This window comes from Nicotiana tomentosiformis, chromosome 11 (assembly GCF_000390325.3).
Source record: "Nicotiana tomentosiformis chromosome 11, ASM39032v3, whole genome shotgun sequence".
In the NCBI taxonomy this organism is placed as follows: Eukaryota; Viridiplantae; Streptophyta; class Magnoliopsida; order Solanales; family Solanaceae; genus Nicotiana; species Nicotiana tomentosiformis.
The window spans coordinates 10703636-10728441 of NC_090822.1; the positions used below are offsets into that span (position 1 = coordinate 10703636).

The 24806-nt window shown below is 36.0% G+C and overlaps 1 protein-coding gene across 1 annotated transcript; it reads right to left on the minus strand.

Moving 5' to 3' along the window:
- Nucleotides 1-13654: 13654 nt before the first annotated feature.
- On the minus strand, nt 13655-17153 carry LOC138901040 (uncharacterized). The gene is made up of 7 exons (XM_070188767.1): nt 16859-17153; nt 16680-16789; nt 16294-16565; nt 15376-16201; nt 14453-14584; nt 13975-14140; nt 13655-13878 (listed from the first exon to the last, which is right to left on the minus strand). The coding sequence occupies exons 1-7, from the start codon at nt 17151-17153 to the stop codon at nt 13655-13657; spliced, it is 2025 nt and encodes a 674-aa protein (XP_070044868.1).
- Between the last annotated feature and the right edge of the window lie 7653 nt (nt 17154-24806).

Consider the following 24806-nt stretch of genomic DNA (forward strand, 5'->3'; position numbering starts at 1 on the left):
TGGGCGTAAACATTCTCATAAATGGGCCGGCCTGACAAACTTCTTTTCATGAGTATTTACTAGTACTAGGAATAGAAAGGGAATTTGGCATTTGTGTATCAACTTAGCCTACTAATTGGTGAAATAGCACGGGCTAGTCTGTTTTCGGACTGGTAATTGAAAAATAGCCAGTATTTGCAAAGTCATTGAAAAATAGCTACTATTTTACTGCAACACGGAAAGTTCTAGCATAATATACTGGAGATTGGAGCACATGTGTATGAACTTCCAGCATATTATGTTATATACTGGAACTCCATCATATTATGTTGGACGTTTACATGTAAAAAAAATCGAACTCCAGTATATTATGCTGTAATATCTTTCAAATTTTGAACAGTGTTTTCGTTCAGATTTATCTTTATATGAAAAGTGGCTAAATTTCGATTACTTTTGAAACTATGACTATTTTTCAATTACCACTTGTAAATCTGGCTACTAATTGGCTACAATTAATCTATCTATTTTTTATTTATTAATATCAAGTAGCATATAAATATATATTACAATGGCAGTGTATATATTCAATTATATATTTGAATTGGGCTATTACAAACTTATAGGAAAGATCACAAGCTGCTCAACTTGTCATAATGGTTTATGTAGAATGTATATATATCAATTGGATTGAAAGAAATCAGAATCTTTTAGCGTAGAAGTAGAACTTGAGATAATATTGCAAGAGGAAAGTGTTTGTAATGTTAGAGCTCCCCCTGGAGTTAGAAATATTGTACAACAACTTATGTTCTAGAAGTATATTAAGATTTTGATTTTTGATATTTAGATAGCAAGTTGTGACAGTTTAGCTATCGTTTTGTATTGATTTCAAAAATATTAGTTACCCAAAAATAAATTGAACGATGGATTAAGATATTCACCTTCAATAATCTCTACTTCTTTCACTAGTTTTTTCACAGCCGATTGAAACGAATTTCTTATTATAATGATCATTACTAGGCAAACCTAACATATTTGATGCAAACCTAATATATTTGATCCAAGACAAAGTGGCTAACCATCAACAAACTTGAAGCATTTATTAAATTGCTACGCAAAAAGGAACTAGATGAAAAAAACCGTAATATATTTGTAACCTCTTCATCTTACAATATTGAGGTGCAATATCAAGCTACCATCATCCAATTGCAAGGAGACATATATGTGTGTGTTCGTTTTTAAAAATAGCTAGTCTACCAACTATGAGCCACTAACAAGCTTAATTCTTTTTACTTTGATCATTAATTAAAATTATATTTGTGGTTGTTATAAGAAAAATCAAATTATGGTGGATGTCTACTTTTCATCCATGATCTTCTCAAATGCTTAATGACATATTTTTCATCACTTTTCATGCTTATATAAAGGTCTTGTAATAGATAGAAAAATACATACAATTGAAGAAGAATAAGAATCTCTCCTTTCTTTCTCTCTATATCTCTTAGCTTGTTTTTTTTCTTGTTCTATATTGTTACTTTGAGCTATATTTTATAACACGTTATCAGCACGAAAAAACAAGCTAAGAGATATAGAACAGATACTTTTCTGAATAAAAGTCTGAGCTTTAAACCAGATAAGTTTGTACCACTATTTAGAATAAGCAATGGTCTGGTTATTAAAAAATTAGTATTTATGTGGCTGCTAAGGATGTCACCTTGTTAAATTTTCACAAACTAAATAATAAGTGGCATGCGATATACTAAATAATCTACAAAATTAAAATTATACTTTATTATGTATGCTTATGGTTTTACCTTATAATACGATTTTAGTATGCCTGATATAATTATTATACGTTAGTTTACTGTCAAATATAATATTATAATAATAATAATCATAACTATTTTATTTTGATAAGATAAAACATTAGTACAAGAAGTATGTACTACACCAAATTTTTCATTGATGATAGTTCTTATCAAATTAATATGTTGAATCATTTCTATATGGAAAACATATAGTAGTACATAGTAGACAGAGATTTGTCCACTATTTTTTTGATTCCCTAATTGACTTAAAGGTTCTGTTATATCTTTTATTTTTCTAGAGAGCATAATACTTAGTTTCCACAAAAGTGCATGGTAACTAGTAGTACTATTATTCTGTTTGATACATAATTTTTCCTTAATGTTCTCGTCATATCACTTTCATCTTGAAGTAAGCTTATTGCAGCAAAGACCATATGTAAATTTTTAATATTATTTTGTATTTTCATATATTTGTTTGACACTAATTACTTAGCTGATTTGAGTAAACGAAAGTCTATTGTTGAGAATTATATCCAAATGACGTTATGAAGAGTATAACTCAAGAGGTAAGCATTTTCTTCATATTTGAAATTGTTTTTGTCCTTTGCTATTAATGATATCAATTTCAATGAGTTCAAGTCGTAATACACCATGAGGGTAAGAGATCAGGATCAAGTCCTGATAAGAGTTGGGTTTGAGTCCCAATTCATTATGGTCTAACATGCCTTTATATTGGTAAGACATTGGGTTTGAGTCCCACTATACCATATTGATGATATAATGAAAACTAAAGAAAAATAATATATTTTTCATGAAAAGGCATTAATATTGTCCCACTTGATTTGCTCCATTCTTGAAGTGAATATAGTAGCGGCGCATAATAAGTCTAAATAAAGACAAGTGGTTGAACAATAAACGTGGACGTTCCAAAGATCAAAATAATAATAATAATCACTATGATTATAAAAGGAGAACAATAAGGGTTCTCAAAATAGTCCTTCAAAATGTGAAGGCAATGTTTACCATCAAATTGGTATGAAAAATAATAAAGCATGCTGCTAATTATGATCCATGCCTTGAAGAGAATGTGACATGTGATAAGCAATGAGAATGCAGACCCATTCCTAAAGGTGAATGTGACAATATGTGATAAAAGTAATGAATAAAAATATGCAGTACATGATTAGATGAATACCACACAACTCACCTCTGAGGGAGGTTTGAGTGAAATAAAGAGAATAAATATTATTGTGTGGTTACATGAATATGTCATTGGTCGCGTACATGTGATACGCCAAAAAATATATATATTATTGTGCCTTATAAAAGGTTATTAAAAGTAAAATTAAAGCAAAAAATAATTTTGCTTATGATGATTTTGACCATGACAATTTATTATGATATAATTTTCTCCGTGAAGGAGATATTTACCATAAGAATGGTGTGATAAAAGATCTTGTAGTACAAAAATTGTTAAGAGCTCCGAAAAAAATAGTTTATTATTACCCGGATAAATAAAATTATTCACGATATTGATATTGTAAAGTCTCAAAAGAAACGTTTTGAGTTTCAAATGTATAAGTCAAAGTGGTTGGCATATTGAGACTATAAATGGAAGGAATATTGAATATCTTCATATTTCTATAATCATAACGGGTAAATATGAAAGGTTATCCGATTTTTTTTCTTTTTATACTACACAAATATATGTATGATAATGGAATCATATGTCACAAGTAAACTAAAAGTTTACTGAAATAAATATTAGTTGGCATGACCGATTGACCATACCGGTTCAATTATGATGCGATAAATTAATTGAGAATTACATTGTCATGTATTGAAGAAATAAAAGATTCTTCAAAAATTTTCTTGTGCTGCTTATTCTCATGATATACCAGTTAAGATTGGGATTGAATCCCTTGATTTCTGGAACAAATAAAAGATGATAAATATATGAGCCCAGTCACCTGCCATGTGGACCGTTTACTTTATATGATTTTAATAGATGCATCTATTCTATAGTCACGTGTGCATTTGTTATCAACTTGCAGTTTGGCTTTTGCAAGATTGATTGCTCAAATTATTAGAGCACAGTTCCAGAATATAAATTATGATGATTTATCTTGATAATACTAGTTTAAATCCAAGTCAGTTTAGCAGAAATTGTATGCCTCCAATTATATCTAAACCATTGGTTATGAGAACAAAACTGCCAAAATAAATTTTGGTATGTGATGTATTATTTAATATACAACAGGACTTGTACGCATCTAGCCAAGTTATGATAAGTTCTCCCTACCACAATCGGTTCAGGGTCAGGAACCAAATAATTTCTATCTAAAAATATGAATGTGCTATATGATTTAATTGTTCTACCATAACGTACAAAGATGGATCCCCAAATAAGGCTAGGGATATGTGTTGGTGATCCCAATATTAGGGGGAGAAAATGGGCAGCTGAAAAAGTAATGCATGTAATGAATTATTATGAGTGCATCTAGATCCTCGTACGAGAAAATGTGAACTTGAAGTGCAAGTGATAATTCATTTGTAAAATATTGTCAGACGTATTTGCTGACCTAAAGCTAAATGTCATATTCAGCTGCTAATGCTCCAAATAAAATAAAGTTCATAATGAATAGAGTATATGGCATGCATGAAGCATAATAAACTAATCAGTTATAAAGATAAAACTCCTTCAAGAAGGAGAGTAGCAAATGTTCAAGATGTCATAATAAGAAGGCAAGTGCTCTAGAAGAGCACCACGACATAATACTTCATAAGACCTCACGGGGGAGGCTCAGGTACCTGAAAATAATAAGATAAATAAATCTCAATAAGTTATGTCTTTATTGAGTAATAGTAGAACCGATATAAAATGATCGTCGATGATATTGTTAATATAATATAGCGCTCAATATTATTAATATTAACGAGGATCTTGAGCTCAAATCTGTCATGAAATTTGGACAGATAAATGATTGGCCAAATGAAAAATACGCAATGAAAATTAATTTTACCTGAAAAATATGAAGTTAGACGGATAGTCCCAATACCTAAAAGTATAAAACCAGTGGAGGTATACATGTGTTCTTGTGCGAAAATAAAAAGGTCAAGTCGATAGACATAAAGACGACTTGTGTTACAAGAAGATTTGTAAATATCCTGACATTAATTATATAGAGACATGTTCTCCTGTGGTGGATGTCGTCATTTCAGGTTTTAATCTGGCAATACAAGAAAAACGTGATATGCGTATAATAGAAATCATTGAAGGATTTAAATTATTCTGGAGCATATTAAGGTTTTCAAGAAATTTATTAAATAAATCTTCAAAAATCCTTATACGGATTGAAACAATCAGTGCGTATGTGGTATAATCGCCTGAGTGAGTACCTGTTGAAAGAATGGTACAAGAATGATTCAATTTGTCCTTGTGTCTTTATAAAAAGATCTGGATCTAAATTTGTTATAATCGTCATATATGTTGATGATTTAAATATCATTGGAACTCCTAAGGAGCTTCCTAAAACAGTAGACTATTTAAAGAAAGAATTTGAAATGAAAGATCTTGGAAAGACAAAATTTTGTCTTGGTCTACAAATTGAGTATATGAAAGATGGAAATTTTGTCCATCAATCAGCATACACTAAAAAGATTTTAAAGCGATTCTATATGGATAAAGCACATCCATTGAGTACCCCAATGGTTGTGAGATCACTCGATATAAATAAAGACCATTCTGACCTCATGAAAATAATGAAGAGCTTTTTGGTCCTAAAGTACCATATCTTGGTGAAATTGGTGCATTGATGTATTTTTCTAACATTACAAGATCTGACATAACTTTTTCAGTTAATGTCTTAATAAGATATAGCCCTGCTCCTACAAAGAGACATTAGAATGGAATCAAACATATATTGCGGTATCTAAAAGGGACTACCGATATGGGATTATTTTATAGCAATGATTGCAGTCCCGATCTTGTTGGTTATGCCGATGCTGGGTATTTATCTGACCCACACAAGATTCGATCTCAAACAGGTTATGTGTTTACATATGGATGCATTGTCATATCTTGGCAATTGGCTAAGCAATCAATCGTGACTACTTCATCTAATCATGTTGAGATAATTGCTATTCATAAAGCAAGTCGAGAATGTGTATGGTTGAGGTCTATAATGCACCTAATTCGAGACAAATATGGTTTGGAGTGTGACAAACTACCCACAATTTTGTATGAAGACAATGCAGCATGCATAGCCCAATTGAAGGGAGAATTCATAAAAGGGGATAGGACAAAGTACATTTCACCAAATTTATTTTTCACACATGATCTTCAAAAGAATGGTGATATCAATGTGCAACAGATCCGTTGAAGTGATAATATGGCTGATTTGTTCACCAAATCTATGTGAAGGCTCAAGGATATGAATTAATGCTCTCATCAGGGGGAGTTAATACGCGTTGTACTCTTTTACCCTTACAAGGTTTTGTCCCATTGGGTTTTCCTTACAAGGTTTTTAACGAGACAACCAAAAGGCGTATTTCTAAACATGTGTACTCTTTATCCTTCTCAAAGATTTTTTTCCCATAGGGTTTTTTATTAATAAGGTTTTAACAAGGCACATTATCTATGGACATCCAAAAGGGAGTGTTATAAGAAAAATCAAATTATGGTGGATGTCTACTCTTCCTTCATGATTTTCTCAAATGCTTAATGACATATTCAATGACATATTTTTATTCTCAATGACATATTCAATGACATATTGTTCTTCACTTTTCTTGCCTATATAAAGGCCTTGTAATAGATAGAAAAATACATACAATTGAAGAAGAAATAAGAATCTCTCCTCTCTTTCTCTCTATATCTCTTAGCTTATTTTTCTTGTTCTATATTATTACTTTGAGCTATATTTCATAACAGTGGCAAGTTTTTCCAATAATACAAGATACTATAAAGGTATTATTCAGTCACATCTCAACCAAAGAGGCCCTTAATATACCTACTATTCACCTTAGATGTCTTACTATTTTTTAAAATTTATGCAACATATTTTTTAATTTTCAGATCACCTTTAACTCGATTAGGTTCCAAGTTTTCAAGGATGAATTTCACTTGAATTTTATTGAAGATTTGAGAATGATAATCATCATCTCACAAAAAATACTTTTTGTAATGAAACAATAAAGAAGAATATTACAAAGAAAGAGAGAGAGAGTTCTTATTGATTTAGGATGAATTATAATGGAATAGAACGCCTCTATTTATAGGGAAAAAATGGCTTAGCCACCAAGTAACAAACTCTAAGATCTCTCTATAATATAGACATTCACCTTAAATACAATTTTATTTATAACACTCCCCCTTGAATGTCTATTCAACAGATAATGCAACTCGCTAAAACCTTAACTAAAATAAAACCCGGTGGGATAAAATTTCTAGTAAAGGAAAAAGAGTATACGTATTTAGAAATACGCCTTTTGGTTGCCTAGTTAAAAACCTTACAAGGAAAACCCAGTGGGACAAAACCTTGTAAGGGAAAAAAAAGAGTACAACGCGAATAACTCCCCCTGATGAGAGCATCAATTCACATCCTTGAGCCTTCGCATCCCATTCTTGTACACTAGCTTCTTGAAGGTTGACGTCGGTAGAGATTAGGTGAATAAATCAGCCATGTTATCGCTTGAACGAATCTGTTGCACATTGATATCACCATTCTTTTGAAGTTCATGTGTGAAAAATAACTTTAGTGAAATGTGCTTTGTCATATCTCCTTTTACGAATCATGCCTTCAATTGGGTTATGAATGTTGCATTATCTTCATACAATATAGTGGGTAGTTTATCATACTTCAAACCACATCTGTCTCGAATAAGATATATTATAGACCTCAACCATACACATTCTCGACATGCTTCATGAATAGCAATTATCTCAGCATGATTAGATGAAGTAGTTATGTTTGATTGCTTAGTCGATCGCCAAGATATGACACTGCCTCCACATATAAACACATAGCCTGTTTGAGATCGAGCCTTGTGTGAGTCGGATAAATACCTATCATCGGCAAAACCAACAAGATCGGGACTGCAATTATTACCATAAAATAAGGCCATATCGATAGTCCCCTTTGGATACCGCAAAATGTGTTTGATTTCATTCTAATGTCTCCTTATAAGAGAAGAGCTATATCTTGCTAAGACATTAACTGAAAAAGTTACATCATGCCTTGTAGTATTAGCAAGATACATTAGTGCACAAATTGCACTAAGATATGATACTTCAGGACAAAGTAGCTCTTAATTCTTTTCTTGAGGTCGGAACAGATCTTTATTCATATCAAGTGATCGAACCACCATCGAAGTACTTAATGGATATGCTTCATCCATGTAAAACCATTTTAACACCTTTTCTGTGTATGCAGATTGATGAACAAATATGTCGTTTGCCAAATGTTCAATTTGCAAACGAGACATAATTTTGTCTTTTCGAGATCTTTCATCTAAAATTTCTTCTTTAAATAATCAATTGCCTTTTGGAGTTCTGTAGGAGTTCCAATAATGTTGATGTCATCAACATATACGGCACGTACAACAAACTCCGATGTTGTTTTCTGTATAAAAATACATAGAGAAATGGAATCATTTTCATAACCTTACTTTAATAAATACTCACCATAACGGTTATACCACATTCGTCCTGATTGCTTTAGACCATACAAAGGTCTTTGCAATTTGATTGAAAACATTTCCTGGGACTTTGAATTATGTGTGTCAGACATTTTAAATCCTTCGAAAATTTTCATGTATATCTCATTAACAAGTGAACCATAAAGGTAGGCTGTAACAACATCTATTAAATGCATGTCAATCTTTTCATGGACCGCAAAACTAATGAGATTACGAAATATTATTGCATCCATAATGGGTGAATATGCCTCTTCATAATCGACATCAGGCCTTTGTGAAAATCCTTATGCAACAAGGCGTGCCTTATATCTTTGTACCTCATTTTTCTCATTTATCTTACGTACAAAGACCCATTTATAGCCAACAGGCTTAACACTATTAGGTGTTTGGACTACATGCCCAAAAACTTCACGTTTCGCAAGTGAATCCAACTCAGATTGGATTGTTTCTTGCCATTTTGGCCAATCACGTCTTTGTCGACATTCTCCAATAGATTGAGGTTCAAGATCCTAAATATCTTGCATAATGCTAGATGCAAAATTATACGCAAAGACATAATCTACCACTGTATCAGATCGATTCAAATTCGTCTCAATATCGATTGAATATGTTGATAGTTCCTTATTTTCTTGAGTCTCAGGCTCCGTGATTTCCTCATGAATATCAGGATTGGTTAATTCATGAGTTTCTTTATGAGACTTATTTGTAGTGTCATCTTGATCATTTATGTTTTTTTCTCTAGGATTTCGATCCTTAGAACCCAATGGTATGTCACACTTTAGGCGTGCTTTTGACTCATTCGCTAAGACACTAGAAAATTGTCCGACTGGGACATCAATACGCATTGGAACATTCTCTGCATGGATATGTGATTTCGTTATCCTTTTCATATTCGTATCTAGCATTTGATTTGCTATTTTCTTTTTGCAAATGAATTATCTTTTGTACCTCTTTTTTCACAAATAGAGGCACGTGAATCTAGATGAGACAATGATGGATTTTTTCACAAAATTTTTCGTTTGATTTCACTAGTTTCTCCCCCTAAATTTGAGAAAAGTGTCTCATCGAATCAACAATCTGCAAATCAAGCAGTGAATAAATCTCCCGTTAATATTTCGAGGTAGCGAATAATGGAGGGTGATTCAAACCCAACATATATTCGTAATATTTTTTGGGAACCCATCTTGGTATGATATGGCTTTGCTACAGGCACATATACCGCGCATCCAAAATTATTAAATGGGATATATTAGGTTTATGACCCAAAACTAATTGCAAGAGGGAATATTTATCATAATTTGTCGGTCTAAGACAAACTAGAATTGATGCATGCAAAATAGCATGACCCCAAACAGAAACGGGTAACCTCATTTTCATGAGCAACGATTTTGCTATCAATTGCAGACTGTCATGCCCAACCTCAGGAAGCGTGACCGACGCTCAACCGAGTGAACCCGATCGAGCAAGCCTGATATGTCACGACCCAAACCGATGGGCCGTGACGAGTGCCCGAGTTCTACCTATCAAACACCCATAAGCATTCATCTAAGATATAAACATGAAATAAGTGTAGATCATGCATAACATCTGGAAATAAACTACTAATTCATATGAACAACCTATGTGGGAAAGCATGCCCAAAAGACATATATGCATATATATATATATATATATATATATATATATATATATATATATATATATATATATATATATACGAAATACGATAGGGCGAGCTGACAAGGCCACGTACATATATATATATGTATAGTTAGATGGTACGTGGCCTTGTCAGCTCGCCCTATCGTATTTCGTATATATATATATATATATATATATATATATATAAATAAATCTAGTATGGATGGTACGTGGCCTTGTCAGCTCGCCCTATCGTATTTCGTATATATATATATATATATACATGACTGTCTACACACCTCTATTAGAGTGTACAACTGTATAAAGGACGGGACTGGGACCCGTCGTACCCATATATGTATGCAAACACATCGTACCAAAACTCAAATCAACTCTGGATCAAATGGATCACACAAACTCTCGCTGATCAAGGATCCTAAGAAGGGGGACCCTCAGCCTATCTACCGGCACCTGAAGGCATGAAACGCAGCATCCCCAGGCAAAAGGGACATTAGTACGAATAATGTACTGAGTATGTAAGGCATGGAAATCAGTACATAAAAGACAGAGATGAAACATGGAGTAAAGAATTCCATCTGTGAGTCTAAATAACTTTGTGAATCCTGAAACATTTATGATGTCATGTAGGTGTACATAAAATCATCAAGCCTCTGAGGGTATCCCATCATATCATCTCGGCCACTGTGGGCAAAATCATCAACATATACCAGATGATCAGGTGGTGGTACGTATATAACACGAGTTTTGGGTCAATGTACATAACGCCATATACATATAATATACGCGTATATAACTCCATCTGGTCATGGGTCAATATACATGTATAAATGAATGAAATGCATATGAAATACGTTAATAAGATTTCTCGGAATGTTAGAAGATCAATATGCCCTTCGGATAAACTTTATCAACTACGTATTTTTTTGAGACCCATGAACGGAAGATATAATAATAATTCACATGGGGAATCAAGAACATATGCATCTCTAGTATTTCTATTAATAGAGTCATTTATGAAAGTTGTGCGTTTACTCGTTTCGTTTGTATTGTATGGATCATGCAAAAAGGAAAGAAGGGATAACCTTAACATACCTCAAGTCGGCAATGCAACTCAACAACAAGCTTATGACAACTAGCGCGCCAACCCTATAACAAATAAATATGTGTACAACTTAGATGGCGGTAGTATATCACGTATCTCAAACGATAACTCGATTTTAAAATAAAACGGGCAGCATTTTCCCTGATTTTACTGCTCCCTCAAGCCTACTATAGGAGAGATACAAACATAATACAATCCGTAACTCAAAACCAACCTAATTACAATTCGGGTCCTTCAATACAACAAAAACCCCAAATATACCATAATACACCCAATCAACAAGTTATCAATTAGCCTGTAACTACAACGACGAGCGACCAACCTACTACCCTACCACATATGGAATTTATCCATGCCATTTTATCCTTCAAAACTCCATAAATCAGCAGAACAATAGACAGCCTAAAAGCAACATGAAACAACCCACAAAATCGTCCACTACAAGTCAAATAACTCGAACTCACGACTTTCAATCACCGTCACGTGAGTTTTAACTATTAGGAAACGAATTTATCAACCTTTCTTGATATTTTAAAGCTCAGAAATTAGGAATTTTATTTTATTAACTATTAAACATATTCCAAAACTCAAATTACAAAGAAAAAGAGAGGCGATATAGCGATACTTACGTCGTAGGGATCATTCTGATGTTATCGCTTCTCGATTTTGTACCCGGAATGTTAGTACCCTTTGAAGCACTATTAGAGAGCTCAAGGACAGGTTTTATGGTGTTCTCCAGTCGGGTTCTACATAAAAATGAAGAGAGAGACGAGTTAAGACATATATATCAACTTTTGAAAAGTCAAAGAGGTACTAGCTTGGCACCCTCTCATTCGCCCATCTTCTGGCGCTTATATCTTTTTATCCGGATGTTGTATGAATGAACGGTTAAGTATGTTGAAAACTTCATTTCAAGACCTTCAATTTGGTATATAATATGTCCCATCATATATCATATGAAATTTATTTCTCAAAAAGCTCTGTTACATTCTTAGTCAGTTTTTTCTCAACTTTAATCTGATTTTTTCCAAACTTTATATTTTTTATCCAAACATCATATATAGTCATATTACGACTTTAAAATCATTTAAATCATGATTAAAAAGTCTCATATTCATTATACGTCACTTGGTATGTACAAGGTATAACAATCTTCCCCCCTTAGAAACATTCGTCCTCGAATGTTAAACTCCCAGAGATTTATAGAAATTTTGGTAGAGTCTCCCCTGTAATGGTACCACTACCAACCTGTTAGATAGAAATCCCAACAATACAAATCCACACATAGCCACAATCATCAATAACATCAATGGTCTCACACGACCAATGACAATAACTAACATAAGAATCAAGTACCATATACATACCTAAGGTTGTGATGTCTCAGTCCGATCCTCCTACGGAAGCGGAAACAAGTGAGGATACCTAGACTTCATGTCTTCTTCATCTTCCCAAGTCATCTCCTCCACATTATTGTTCCACCAAAGTACTTTAACCGAAGATACGTCTTTAGTTCTCAATATCCGAACTTGTTTATCTAGTATAGCAATGGGAGCTTCCTCATATGATAGCTGCTCTGTGACTTGAACATCGTCAACTGGAACGACTCTAGAAGGATATCCAATACACTTGCGGAGCATAGACACATAAAAAACTGGATGTACTTACTCCAAGTTGGAAGGCAAGTCTAGCCCATATGCTACCTGCCCTACTCTGTGTATGATCTTATAAGGTCCAATGTACCGAGGGCTATTTTTTCCTTTCTTACCGAATCTCATAACGACTTTCATCAGTGATACCTTTAGGAATACCCAGTCATCTACCTGAAACTCCAAGTCTCATCGTCGATTATCTGCATATGACTTCTGACTGCCTATTGTACCGACTCTGGTCCTACTAACTTAGTTTCCCTAACCTCGAACCATCTGATAGGTGACCTACACTTTTGTCCGTAAAGAGTTTCATATGGAGCCATCTGAATGCTGGAATGATAACTACTATTATATGTGAACTCAATAAGTGGAAGATGATCATCCCAGCTACCCCTGAAGTCCATCACATAAGCCCGTAGCATATCCTCCAGTGTCTGAATAGTATGTGCAGCCTGACCGTCTATCTGAGGATGAAATGTTGTACTAAGACTTACCTGAGTCCCCAATCCTTTTTGGAAGAACCTCTAGAAATTAACTGTAAACTGAGCACATCTATCTGAGATAATAGATATAGGAATATCATGAAGTCATACTATCTCTTTAATGTAAATCCTTGCATAATCCTCTGCTGAATACGTAGTCCTGACAGGCAGAAAATGGGCTCATTTTGTAAGTCTATCAATAATAACCCATATAGAATCGAACTTATGCTAGGTACGAGGTAAGCCTATGATGAAATCCATGTTAATCACTTCCTATTTTCTAGTCGGAATCTCTATAGCCTGCAATAATCCATCGGGTTTCTGATGCTCAATCTTAACCTGCTGACAATTAGGGCACTGAGCAACAAACTCTGCTATATCATTCTTCATTCCTCCCCACCAGTATACTCCCCTGATATCATGATACATCTTCGTCGCTCCTGGATGAATGGAATAACGAGAATAGTGAGCTTCTCCCATAACCTGCTGGCGTAACCCTGCCACATTAGGAACACATAATCGACCTCGATATCTAAGGACTCCATTTCATGTTATCTCCAATTGTGTCTTCTCCTTTTGAGGGGTTGTATCACTGTAGTGAGCTAGCACAAGATATTCACACCGGCGTTCCTTCACTTCAGTTACTAGAGAGGATGTTGTTGTGTCCTGAATAGTAACTCCGGTACCACCTGAATCTAGCAATCGAATTCCAAGATTAGCTAGCTGATGAATCTCACGAGCTATCTCGCTCTTCTCTGGCTGTAAATATGATAAGCTACCCATAGATCTACGGCTGAGGGCGTCGGCTACTACATCCGCCTTTCCTGGATGGTATAAAATATCAACATCATAGTCTTTTAGTAGCTCCAACTATCGCCTCTGACGTAAATTCAATTCCTTTTGCTTAAATATATACTGAAGGCCCTTATGGTCTATATAGATATCAACATGAATACCATACAAATAGTGCCTCCATATTTTTAATGCATGAATCACAGCGGCTAACTCTAAATCGTGGGTCGGGTAATTTTTCTCGTGGTTTCTTAGTTGTCTAGAAGCATAAGCTACAACCTTACCATGCTGCATCAATATACAACCCAATCCAATGCTCGAAGCGTCACAATAGATATCATAACCATCAGTCCCTTCTGGAAGTGTTAGAACCGGTACTGATGTCAATCTGTCCTTCAATACTTGGAAACTCTGCTCACAAGCATCAGTCCACTAAAACTTAGTTGCCTTCTGAGTCAACTTTGTCAATGGTGCTGAAAGGGAAGAAACCCCCTCTACAAATCTCTTGTAATAACCTGGCAAACCCAGGAAGCTACGAACCTTTGTCGGTGTCGTGGGTCTAGGAGAAGTCTACACTGCCTCAATCTTCTGTGTATCGACCCGGATACCCTCACCCTAAATAATATGACCAATGAAGGCTACAAAATTCAACCAGAATTCACATTTAGAGAATTTTGCATACAACTTCCTTTCTTGTAGATCTCTGAGCACAGTACGCAAATGATTTGCATGCTCAGCCTCTGAACGAGAATAAACAAAAGTATCATCTATAAATACAATCACAAATAGATCTAGAAAGGTTCTGAACATACGGTTCATCAAGTCCATGAATACCGCTGGGGCATTGGTCAAACCGAATGACATAACACGAAACTCAAAGTGCCCGTATCTGGTCCTGAATGTTGTCTTCGGAATATCCTTCTCTCTAACCCTTACCTGATGGTACCCCGACCTCAAGTCTATATTTAAGAAACACTTGGCACCCTGTAACTGATCAAATAAATCATCAATCCTCGGGAGCGGGTATTTATTCTTGATCGTCGCCTTATTCAACTGTCTGTAATCAATAACATCCGCAAAGAACTATCTTTCTTTCGCACAAATAACATAGGTGCTCCCCACGGTGATGTACTGGGTCTGATAAAGCATTTTTCAAGCAAATCCCTCATTTGTTCTTTCAACTCTCTCAGCTCTGCGGGTACCATTCTATAAGGAGGAATAGATATCGGCTGAGTATCTGGTAATGTGTCAATAGCAAACTTAATCTCCCACTCTGGCGGAAGGCATGGAAACTCATCGGGAAACTCATTAACCATCGGGATAGATTGAAGGGTCGGTGACTTTGCTTTTACATCCTGTACCCGAACTAAGTGATAAATATAGCCCTTTCTAATCATCTTCTTTGCCTTGAGATACAAAATAAACCTACCTCTCGGTGATGCAATACTACCTTTCCACTCTAGAACTGGCTCCCATGGAAACTGGAACCGAACCATCTTTGATCTACAATCAACGTTAGCATAACAAGAAGCCAACCAATCTATACTTATTATAACATCAAATTCTACCATATCTAAGTCAATCAAGTCTGCTACTGTAGAACGACTAAGAACTACTACTATACAATCTCTATATACCCGTCTAGCTATCACTGGATCCCCAACATGTGTAGATACCTCAAAAGGTTTAATCAACTCAGGTTCTATCCCAAACTTGCTAGCAACCCACATAGTGACATACGATAAGGTGGGACCTGGATCAATCAATATATATACATCATATGAGGAGACTGATAATATACCTATAACAACATCAGGTGACGACTCCTTATCATGTCGACCCGCTAATGCATAAATGCGGTTTTGAGGATCGCTCGAGCTAGATGCTCCACTTCTGCCTCTACCACGACTGGCCGGTGCCTGTGATCCTTGCCCAGGGGGCGTACTGGTGATGACGAACCAGCTATAGATCTCGTTGGCTGAACTATATATGCACCACCTCTCGTTGGACAATCTCTCATAACATGGCCTGGATAACCACAAGTATAATAAACACCCAACCCCACGAGGCACTGCCCGACATCTTGCTTACCACACTGAGCACATAGTGGCAAGGGTCACCTCATCTGACTTGACTCACCCCTATACTGAGAACTAGAGGTCCTAGAACTCTGACTGGGACCTAAATATGTGGAACTATCAAATCTCCTACCGAAAAACTGAGGGGGTGCACTAGCCGATGGCTGGTCTGGATACCTCGGGTATTGCTGTGTATGACCACCTCGAAACTCACCAGAAGGACATGAAGATCTCGCTCTCTTACTCTGGCCCGTATCATGCTCACGACCGGCCCTCTGCTTATGCTTATGCTCCTTTACACCCTGAGTGTATGCCTGAATACGAGAAATATCAATGCATGGATGAAGTGAGACCAACATACAGTCATTGAGCAGGTGCGGCTCTAACCCCATCATGAACCGATTAACCCGATCCTACATCTTAGCTACAATAGTGGGAGCATACCTAGCCAAAGAATCAAACTGAAGGTTGTACTCCTGAACACTCATATTACCCTGTCGAAGGGTCAAGAACCTATCAACTCTGACCCGTCTTAGCTCTGGTAGCAAATAATGACGAAGGAAAACCTCTGTAAACTCCTACCATACTGCTGGAAGGGCATCCTTACCTCTGGACAACTCCCAAGACTCGTACCAATTAATTGCAACATCCTGAAGTCTATAGGAAGCTAGCTCAACTGACTCAGTCGCAGTGGCCTTGATTACTCTCAAAGTCCTCTGCATCCTATCGATAAATACCTGAGGGTCCTTATTTGGATCTGCTCCAATGAATATCGGAGGGTCCAAATTAATAAAATCACAAAACCTTGCACTAATGTCCCTATCTGCATAAACAATACCTACCTCCTGGCACAGAGCTTGTGCGGCCACTAATCGATTCGATAGCTGAATAACATCTCTCATCTCCTGACTGTTACACCCTGTGCGTCCCAAGGTGACGTAATGAATATGATATTTGTTAATCATGATTTAAATTAGTTTAAAGTCATGATATGACTATATATGACATTTGGATATAATATATAAAGTTTTGGAAAAATCGAATTTAAGTTGCGGAAAAAGAACCGACTAAGGATTTTCCTTGTAACAGAGCTTTTTGAGAAATATATTTCGCGTGCTATATGAGGTCTTTTTGGGACATATTATATACCTAATTGAAGGTCTGCGAGTTTAGTTTCCAACGCATTAAACATTTTGTTGATACGACTGAGATATCCACATTTTTGTGAGACTGCGCAAGCAGTTCGGTTGGGACCCACTTGAGACGACCTTTGACCTTACGATTTTTTTAAAGGTGTTTCAGACTCATTGAGGGTCATTTTTCACCCAAACTTCATCTAACATATCTACAAAACCCTCCCTAACATATCCCAAGATCTCAAGAACCAAACTCAAGGGAAATCAACTCAAATCATCATCAAAGGTGTTACTGACTACAAGAGGATGCTTCTATGATGTTGTGGTGTGATTGAGGGCTATTATGAGCTAAGTTGAGATAGATTTTCGAGTTGTAGCTGTTGTCCAAGGTATTAATAATATCTTCTTGATTGTGCCTAAGGTTAATCTTGTGTTGGTTGTGTTGTTTGAGTGAGAAACCATAAGATAGCACTTGAAAGAACATGGGATGTAGTTGTCTTTGGTTGGACTGTTTTATGGCTAAATAGATGGTTTGTGGTGGCTGGAAATTGTACGAAGTAATTTGATAATTTTTTGGCTGCTGTTGTTAAGCTTTTATAGGTGTTAATTAAGTTTATTGAAGAAGAAAAGATGAAAAAAAACAAGTGATTGACGATAAAGATTAAGGTACTAGACGTATGGGGTTATTTTGGAAGGTATTTTGTGGATGTTTTGAACTAGAAATAATATAGTACATATAAGTATGATGTTCTGAAGGTTATAAACTAATTTATGGAATAAGATTTAGATTCAATTTATATCTTGTTGTGAGTAAAAACGAGCTTGCCGCTCAATTTGGTTGTTAAGATAATCGGAGAAACTCATATTGGATTATGTTGTTGTTGTTGCTATTGTTGGTTATAGTTGTTGTTGGGCTGTTGATATCCCTTAGTGGTCTTTGGGATGTATTAAGAATAGGGGAGTTGTTGTCCGATTTTTCTTAAGCCATACGACTAGCCAAATACGATGGTATGGCATTATATGTTAACGACAATATTATTTCACTTGTTGTAGATGAAAGAAGTTGTGTTGAGCTTGGTTGAGTAATAAGGAAGAGATCATACTGGTATGTTAAGGTTGTCCCTTCTTTTCTTTTGGCATGATCCAAATGATACAAACGAAATGAGCAAAATACGTAACTTTCATAAATGACTCTATTCATAGAAATACTAGGGGTGTCTATATTCTTGATTCCCCATGTGAATTATTATTATATCCTCTATTCACGGGTCTCAGAAAAATACGTATTTGATAAAGTTTGTCCGAAAGGCATATTGATTTTATGATATTCGAGAAATCTTATTAACGTATTTCTTATGCATTTCATGCATTTATACATGTATATTGACCCGTGACCAGAAGGCGTTATATACGCGTATATCATATGTATATGGGATATGGGAAAATGTTACAGCGTTATATACGCACCACCACCTGATCAACTGGTATACGTTGATGATTTTGCCTACAGTGACTGAGATGATATGATGGGATGCCTTCAGAGGCTTGATGGTGTTATGTACGCATATACCTATGCATGATATATCAGTTATACGCACATACATGACATTATAAATTTTCATGATTCACAGAGCTATACAGAATTTCAGGTTGAGTTCTTTACTCCATGTTTCTTTCAAGTCTTTTATATACTAATGTCATGACTTACATACTCGGTACTTTATTTGTACTGACGTCTCTTTTGCCCAGGGACGCTGCATTTTATGCTCGCAGGTCCCGATAGACAGGTTGAGAGTTCTCCTAGTAGGCTATCAGCTCAGCAGAAGGTGTTTGTGCACTCCACTTGCTCCGGAGTTGCCTATTTGGTCAGTATGATTTGAATATGTATTGTTTGGTATGACGGGGCTCTGTCCCGACCTTTATGATAATTATATACTCTTAGAGGCTTCTAGACAAATGTCATGTATACTGATACTGGTATGGCCTTATAGGCCAGTACATAATATGTATAAGTCGGTATATCAAGTTCGGCCACCCTATATTGAGTATTTCCTCATGTTTTGTTCTACTTATCTCACAACAGCCTCTCCGGATCAATTACCTATGATAGTATGATACAAAAGATACGTTACGTTGGTACTCGGTTGAGTAAGGTACCGGGTGCTCGTCACGGCCCATCGATTTGGGTCGTGACAGAAGTGATATTAGAGCAGCTCTATCCTAGGGAGTCTACAAGTCGTGTCTAGTAGAGTCTTATTTATGGGTGTGTTGTGCACCACACTTATAAGCATGAGGCTACATGGCATTTAGGATTGTCACTATTTATTCTTACTCTAGATCGTGTGGTAGAGCTTAGTTGTAAGAAATTCAAATTCCTAAATTCTATTTTATTCGTTATACAATGGCATCTACATCTAGAAAGATAGTAGGTAAGAGATTAAATGTGGTTGTGGAAGAGTTGAGTCAGAGAAACTCGATTTTGCATCATGCTTAGGATGAGTAAATGTAAGGCCTTCAGTAGATTATGTGTGTACTACGACGTGCGAGCTTGTTGATAAGGATCCATAAGGCATAAATATCTATCTACCCCTATGGTAAAAAGCAATGAGAGAATAAGAAGGTAGATACAAGTTTCAACATGTAAAAGAAGCTAGGTGAAGAAGGATACGAGGTACCCAGTTAGTGAAGACTATCTGTATTTACAATTCAGGCAGAGAAATATAAACATTCTGAGTTACTTTCAATAGTAACATAGATATATACAATTGGTCACACCTATCTCAATTATGTCCTATGGGATCTAATAAATATAATTTAAGAGAAGTATGAGATATCAGCATCCAGCTGGGGTTAGAGTAACCCAAAATTATGGATGGATTGTTATCATTAGCTCACATTTCCGAGGGATATTGCAAACGTGAAAATGGTTCTCCTTGTGAGACACCCAGATGGTGCACTCTAGAATAGTACAATCAGATATGAATACTAGAATGTTCAGAAATTTTAGAAGATTGGCATTGGAATCCTATACGGGATAAATTTTTACCTTTGTATGGCTCTCGTCCCTAGTAAAGAGAGAGTGTTGGGCGATCCGAAGAGCTAGTGAGTTGAATCAAGGGGGGGCTAAAAGTGAAAGAATATTTTGAAGAAGTTTTCATAATAATGTGATAGACAGAAATATTAACATGAGAATAAGAAGAAAGTAAATGAAGCATTATGAGTAAGATGTGATAAATGGATGATAACGGTAAATCAAAATACGACAGGACTATAGATTCTATAGTCAACTGAAGGAAAAGACAAGAAGTTACATGCCTTGAGACAATAAAAGAGTATAAGCCATAAAGTTATGTCCCCATTTCGAGAAATGAGTTGGTGACTCATACGTGAATACTAGAAGGAAAAGTTAGACCCCCGGAGTAATAGAAATTAGTATGGGCTAGTGAATAAGATAAACTGAACATGAATTCGGGACCGAAGGATTTGATAATAGTTGACATCGTGAGAATCTTAGAGATTGTGTTCCAGCGATAATTGAATGGACAATAGAAGAATAACCTTTAAAGGCCATTCAGGAAAACGCTTCCCTAAAGCAAGTGGTGTGAGCAAAGTTAAGCTTAAGGGACTAAGTGTGCCAATTACACTAGATGTCACCTTTGTATGTAAGAAATTAAATTATTCCTAGTACATAAGGGTTACCTCAAGGCAAGTAAGAGTCCGTGAAGATGTGAAAAAGATGCCAAATATGAAGAGGTGAAACATTTATAGGTAAATCTTCATAGCAATAAATGTTGGTACTCCTCTAAAGGGGGGGAATATGGTGTGATATGGTATTAAGTCGGAGTTATGTGGTTAGGGTAACTATCTAATATTAAAGGAAGAATGTGGTAGAAAGGTGAAAGGAATTAGATTGCATTTATTTAGATCCTACGGATATGATACAACTTTAGAACATTATGTAAGCATGACGACGGGAAGGGGCATAAAGGGTTCTATCACTAGATGCTATTGATAAACAAGTGCAAATGAACACTGGATACATAAGGAGCAGTGTGCGGGGTAGGATATAACCCAAGAGAGATTACACAGAATATAGATATGAGAATGGACTAACGTGTAGTTGATTCAGGAAGAGCCTAGCCATGGCTAAACAAGAGGATACAACCAAATCAGCAGGTTGTGCAAGATAAACATAGTAAAACCCAACATAGGGAATTCTGTCTCGCAAATATGATGACATCATAATCCTTGAGAAATATTCAGATAGGAGTTGGGGTTGTTAAAGACACCATATAAGTCTTACAAAAATTAAAAAAAACGGTGCCACTGAGAAGACATTCAAAAATTTTAGTTCAGAATCAACCTTACGAGCACAAGGGCATGGAGGTAAGTAATTAAGTATAATTATAGGCGAGTAAAAACATAAAAAAAAAAATCTTTCGGGTATACGATGTAATAAGCTGGCAGCTTTACATGAGTCAAAGGGTCCCCCCTAAGTCTACAAAGAAAGACTAGCTGAGGAAATAAGGAAGAAGGCTTCAACTTAAGCATAGTGACATAAAGAAGAAATGATCTTGTAACAACAGTCTCACAACAACATTGTATGCACTCCATAAGAAAGTGGCATCTATCGTGGCTAATGAACGGAAAACAAAAATCAAAAGATGATATTTGAGATCATATGAGTTACAGGAAATTCCAGTTTTTGTGGGGAATGAGATAATCCATGTATTCATGCAACAAATGGCAGAACGACCATGAAAAGTAATCGCTTGTGTTTAAAGAAAACTAAGAAAGCACGAGAAGAATTATCTAGCCCACAATTTAGAGTTAGCCGCGGTGATTCATGCACTAAAGATGTGGAGGAACTATTTGTATGACATTCATGTTGATATCTATACGGACCAAAATATCCTTCATATATTCAAGCAAAAGGAATTGAATTTACGTCAGAGGCGATGGTTGTAGCCACTAAAAGACTATGATGTTGATATTTTATACCATCCAGGAAAGGCGAATGTAGTAGCCGACGCCCTCAGCCGTAGATCTATGGGTAGCTTATCATATTTATAGCCAGAGAAGTGTGGGATAGCCCATGAGATTCATCAGCTAGCTAGTCTTGGAGTTCGATTACTGGACTCAAGTGATACCGGAGTCTATTCAGGACACGACAACATCCTTTTTAGTAACTGAAGTGAAGGAACACCAGTATGAGGATCTTGTGCTAGATCATTACAGAGATACATCCCTCAAAAGGAAAATACACCATTTGAGATTACAGGAGATGGAGTCCTCATATATCGAGGTCGATTATGTGTTCTAATGTGGCAGGGTTGCGCCAGCAGGTTATGGGAGAAGCTCACTATTCTCGTTATTCTATTTATCCAGAGTTTGTTGCTCAGTGCCCTAATTATCAGCAGGTTAAGATTGAGCATCAGAAACCCGGGGATTATTATAGGCTATAGAGGTTTCGACTTGGAAATGGAAAGTGATTAATATGTATTTCATCATAGGCGTACCTCATACCCAACGTAAGTTCAATGTCATATGGGCTATTATCAATAGACTTACAAAAATAGCTCATTTTCTGTTTGTCGGGACTACTTACTTAGCAGAGGATTATGCAAGGCTTTACATTAGGGAGATAGTACAACTTCATGGAATCCCTATATCTATTATCTCAGATAGAGGTGCTCAGTTTACAGCTAATTTATGGAGGTCCTTCCAAAAAAGATTGGGGACTCAGGTAAGTCTTAGTATAATATTTCATCCCAGACAGATGATCAGGCTGAACGTACTATTCAGACACTGGAGGATATGCTATGGGCTTGTGTGATGGAATTCAGGAGTAGCTGGGATGATCATCTTCCACCTAATGAGTTTGCATATAATAATAGTTATCATTCCAAGATTGGGGAAAGTGTATGTCTCTTATAGGATGGTTTAAGATTGGGGAAACTAAGTTAGTAGGACCAGAGTTGGTACAACAGACAATTGAGAAGATTAAGCTTATAAGGGAAAGGCTATTAGCAGCACATAGTCATCATAAGTCCTATGCAGATAATCGACGACGAAACTTGGAGTTTCAGGTAGATGACTGGGTATTCCTAAAGGTATCACCGATGAAAGGCATTATGAGATTCGGTAAGAAAGGAAAGCTTATCCCTCGGTACATTGGACCTTATAAGATTATACGCAGAGTAGGCCAAGTAGCATATGAATTAGACTTGCCTTCCAAATTGGAATATATACATCCAGTATTTCAGGTGTCTATGCTCTGTAGGTGTATTGGAGATCCCTTTAAATTCATTCCAGTTGACGATGTTCAGGTTACAGAGCAACTATCATATGAGTAAGCTCACATTGCTATACTAGATAGACAAGTTCAGTGATTAAGAACTAAGGATGTAGCTTCGGTTAAAGTACTTTGGATTAACAATAATGTGGAGGAGAAGACTCGGGCAGCTGAATAAGAAATGAAGACTAGGTATCCTCACTTGTTTCCACTTCCGGAGGAGGATTAGATTGATACATCACAACCTTTAGGTACGTATATGGTACTTGATTCTTATGTTAGTTATTGTTATTGGTCGTGTGAGGCCATTGATGCTATTGATGATTGTGGCCCAGTGTGGCTTTGTATTGTTGGGTTTGTTGTGTGACAAGTTGGTAGTAGTACCGTTATAGAGGAGACTCCACCAAAATTTCTATAGATTTCTCGAAGTTTAACATTCGAGGACGAGTATTTCTAAAGGGGGAAGATTGTTACACCATCTGCTTCCCAAGGTGACGTAATAAATGTGATACTTGTTAATCATGATTTAAATTAGTTTAAAGTCATGATATGACTATATATGACGTTTGGATATAATATATAAAGTTTTGGAAAAATCGGATGTAAGTTGCGAAAAAAGAACCGACTAAGGATTTTCCTTGTAACAGAGCTTTTTGAGAAATAAATTTCGTGTGTATATGAGGTCTTTTTGAGACATATTATATACAAAATTTTAGGTCTACGAGACTAGTTTCCAACGTATTAAACCATTCATTGATACGATATCAGAGTGGTGAGATATCCACGTTTTCGTAAGACTGCGCAAGCAGTTTGGTTGGGACCCACTTGAGACGACCTTCGACCTTACATTTTTTTTAAAGGTGTTTCAGACTCATTGTGGGTCATTTTTCACCCAAACTTCATCTAACGGCTCTCCAAAATCCTACCTAACATATCCCAAGATCTCAAGAACCAAACTCAAGGGAAATCAACTCAAATCATCATCAAAGGTGTTACGAACTACAAGAGGGTGCTTCTATGATATTGTGGTGTGATTGAGGGCTATTGTGAGCTAAGTTGAGACAGGGTTTCGAGTTGTAGCTACTATCCAAGGTATGTATAATATCTTCTTTATTGTGCCTAAG

Coding starts and splice junctions, on each gene's coding strand:
- LOC138901040 (XM_070188767.1), bottom strand. CDS start 17,153: ATGAGAGATGTTATTCAGCTATCGAATCGATTAGTGGCCGCACAAGCT. Junction 16,790..16,858: donor GTCTTGGGAGTTGTCCAGAG/GTAAGGATGCCC, acceptor ATTTGCTACCAG/AGCTAAGACGGGTCAGAGTT. Junction 14,585..15,375: donor CTATTCCTCCTTATAGAATG/GTACCCGCAGAG, acceptor GCTTGTGAGCAG/AGTTTCCAAGTATTGAAGGA.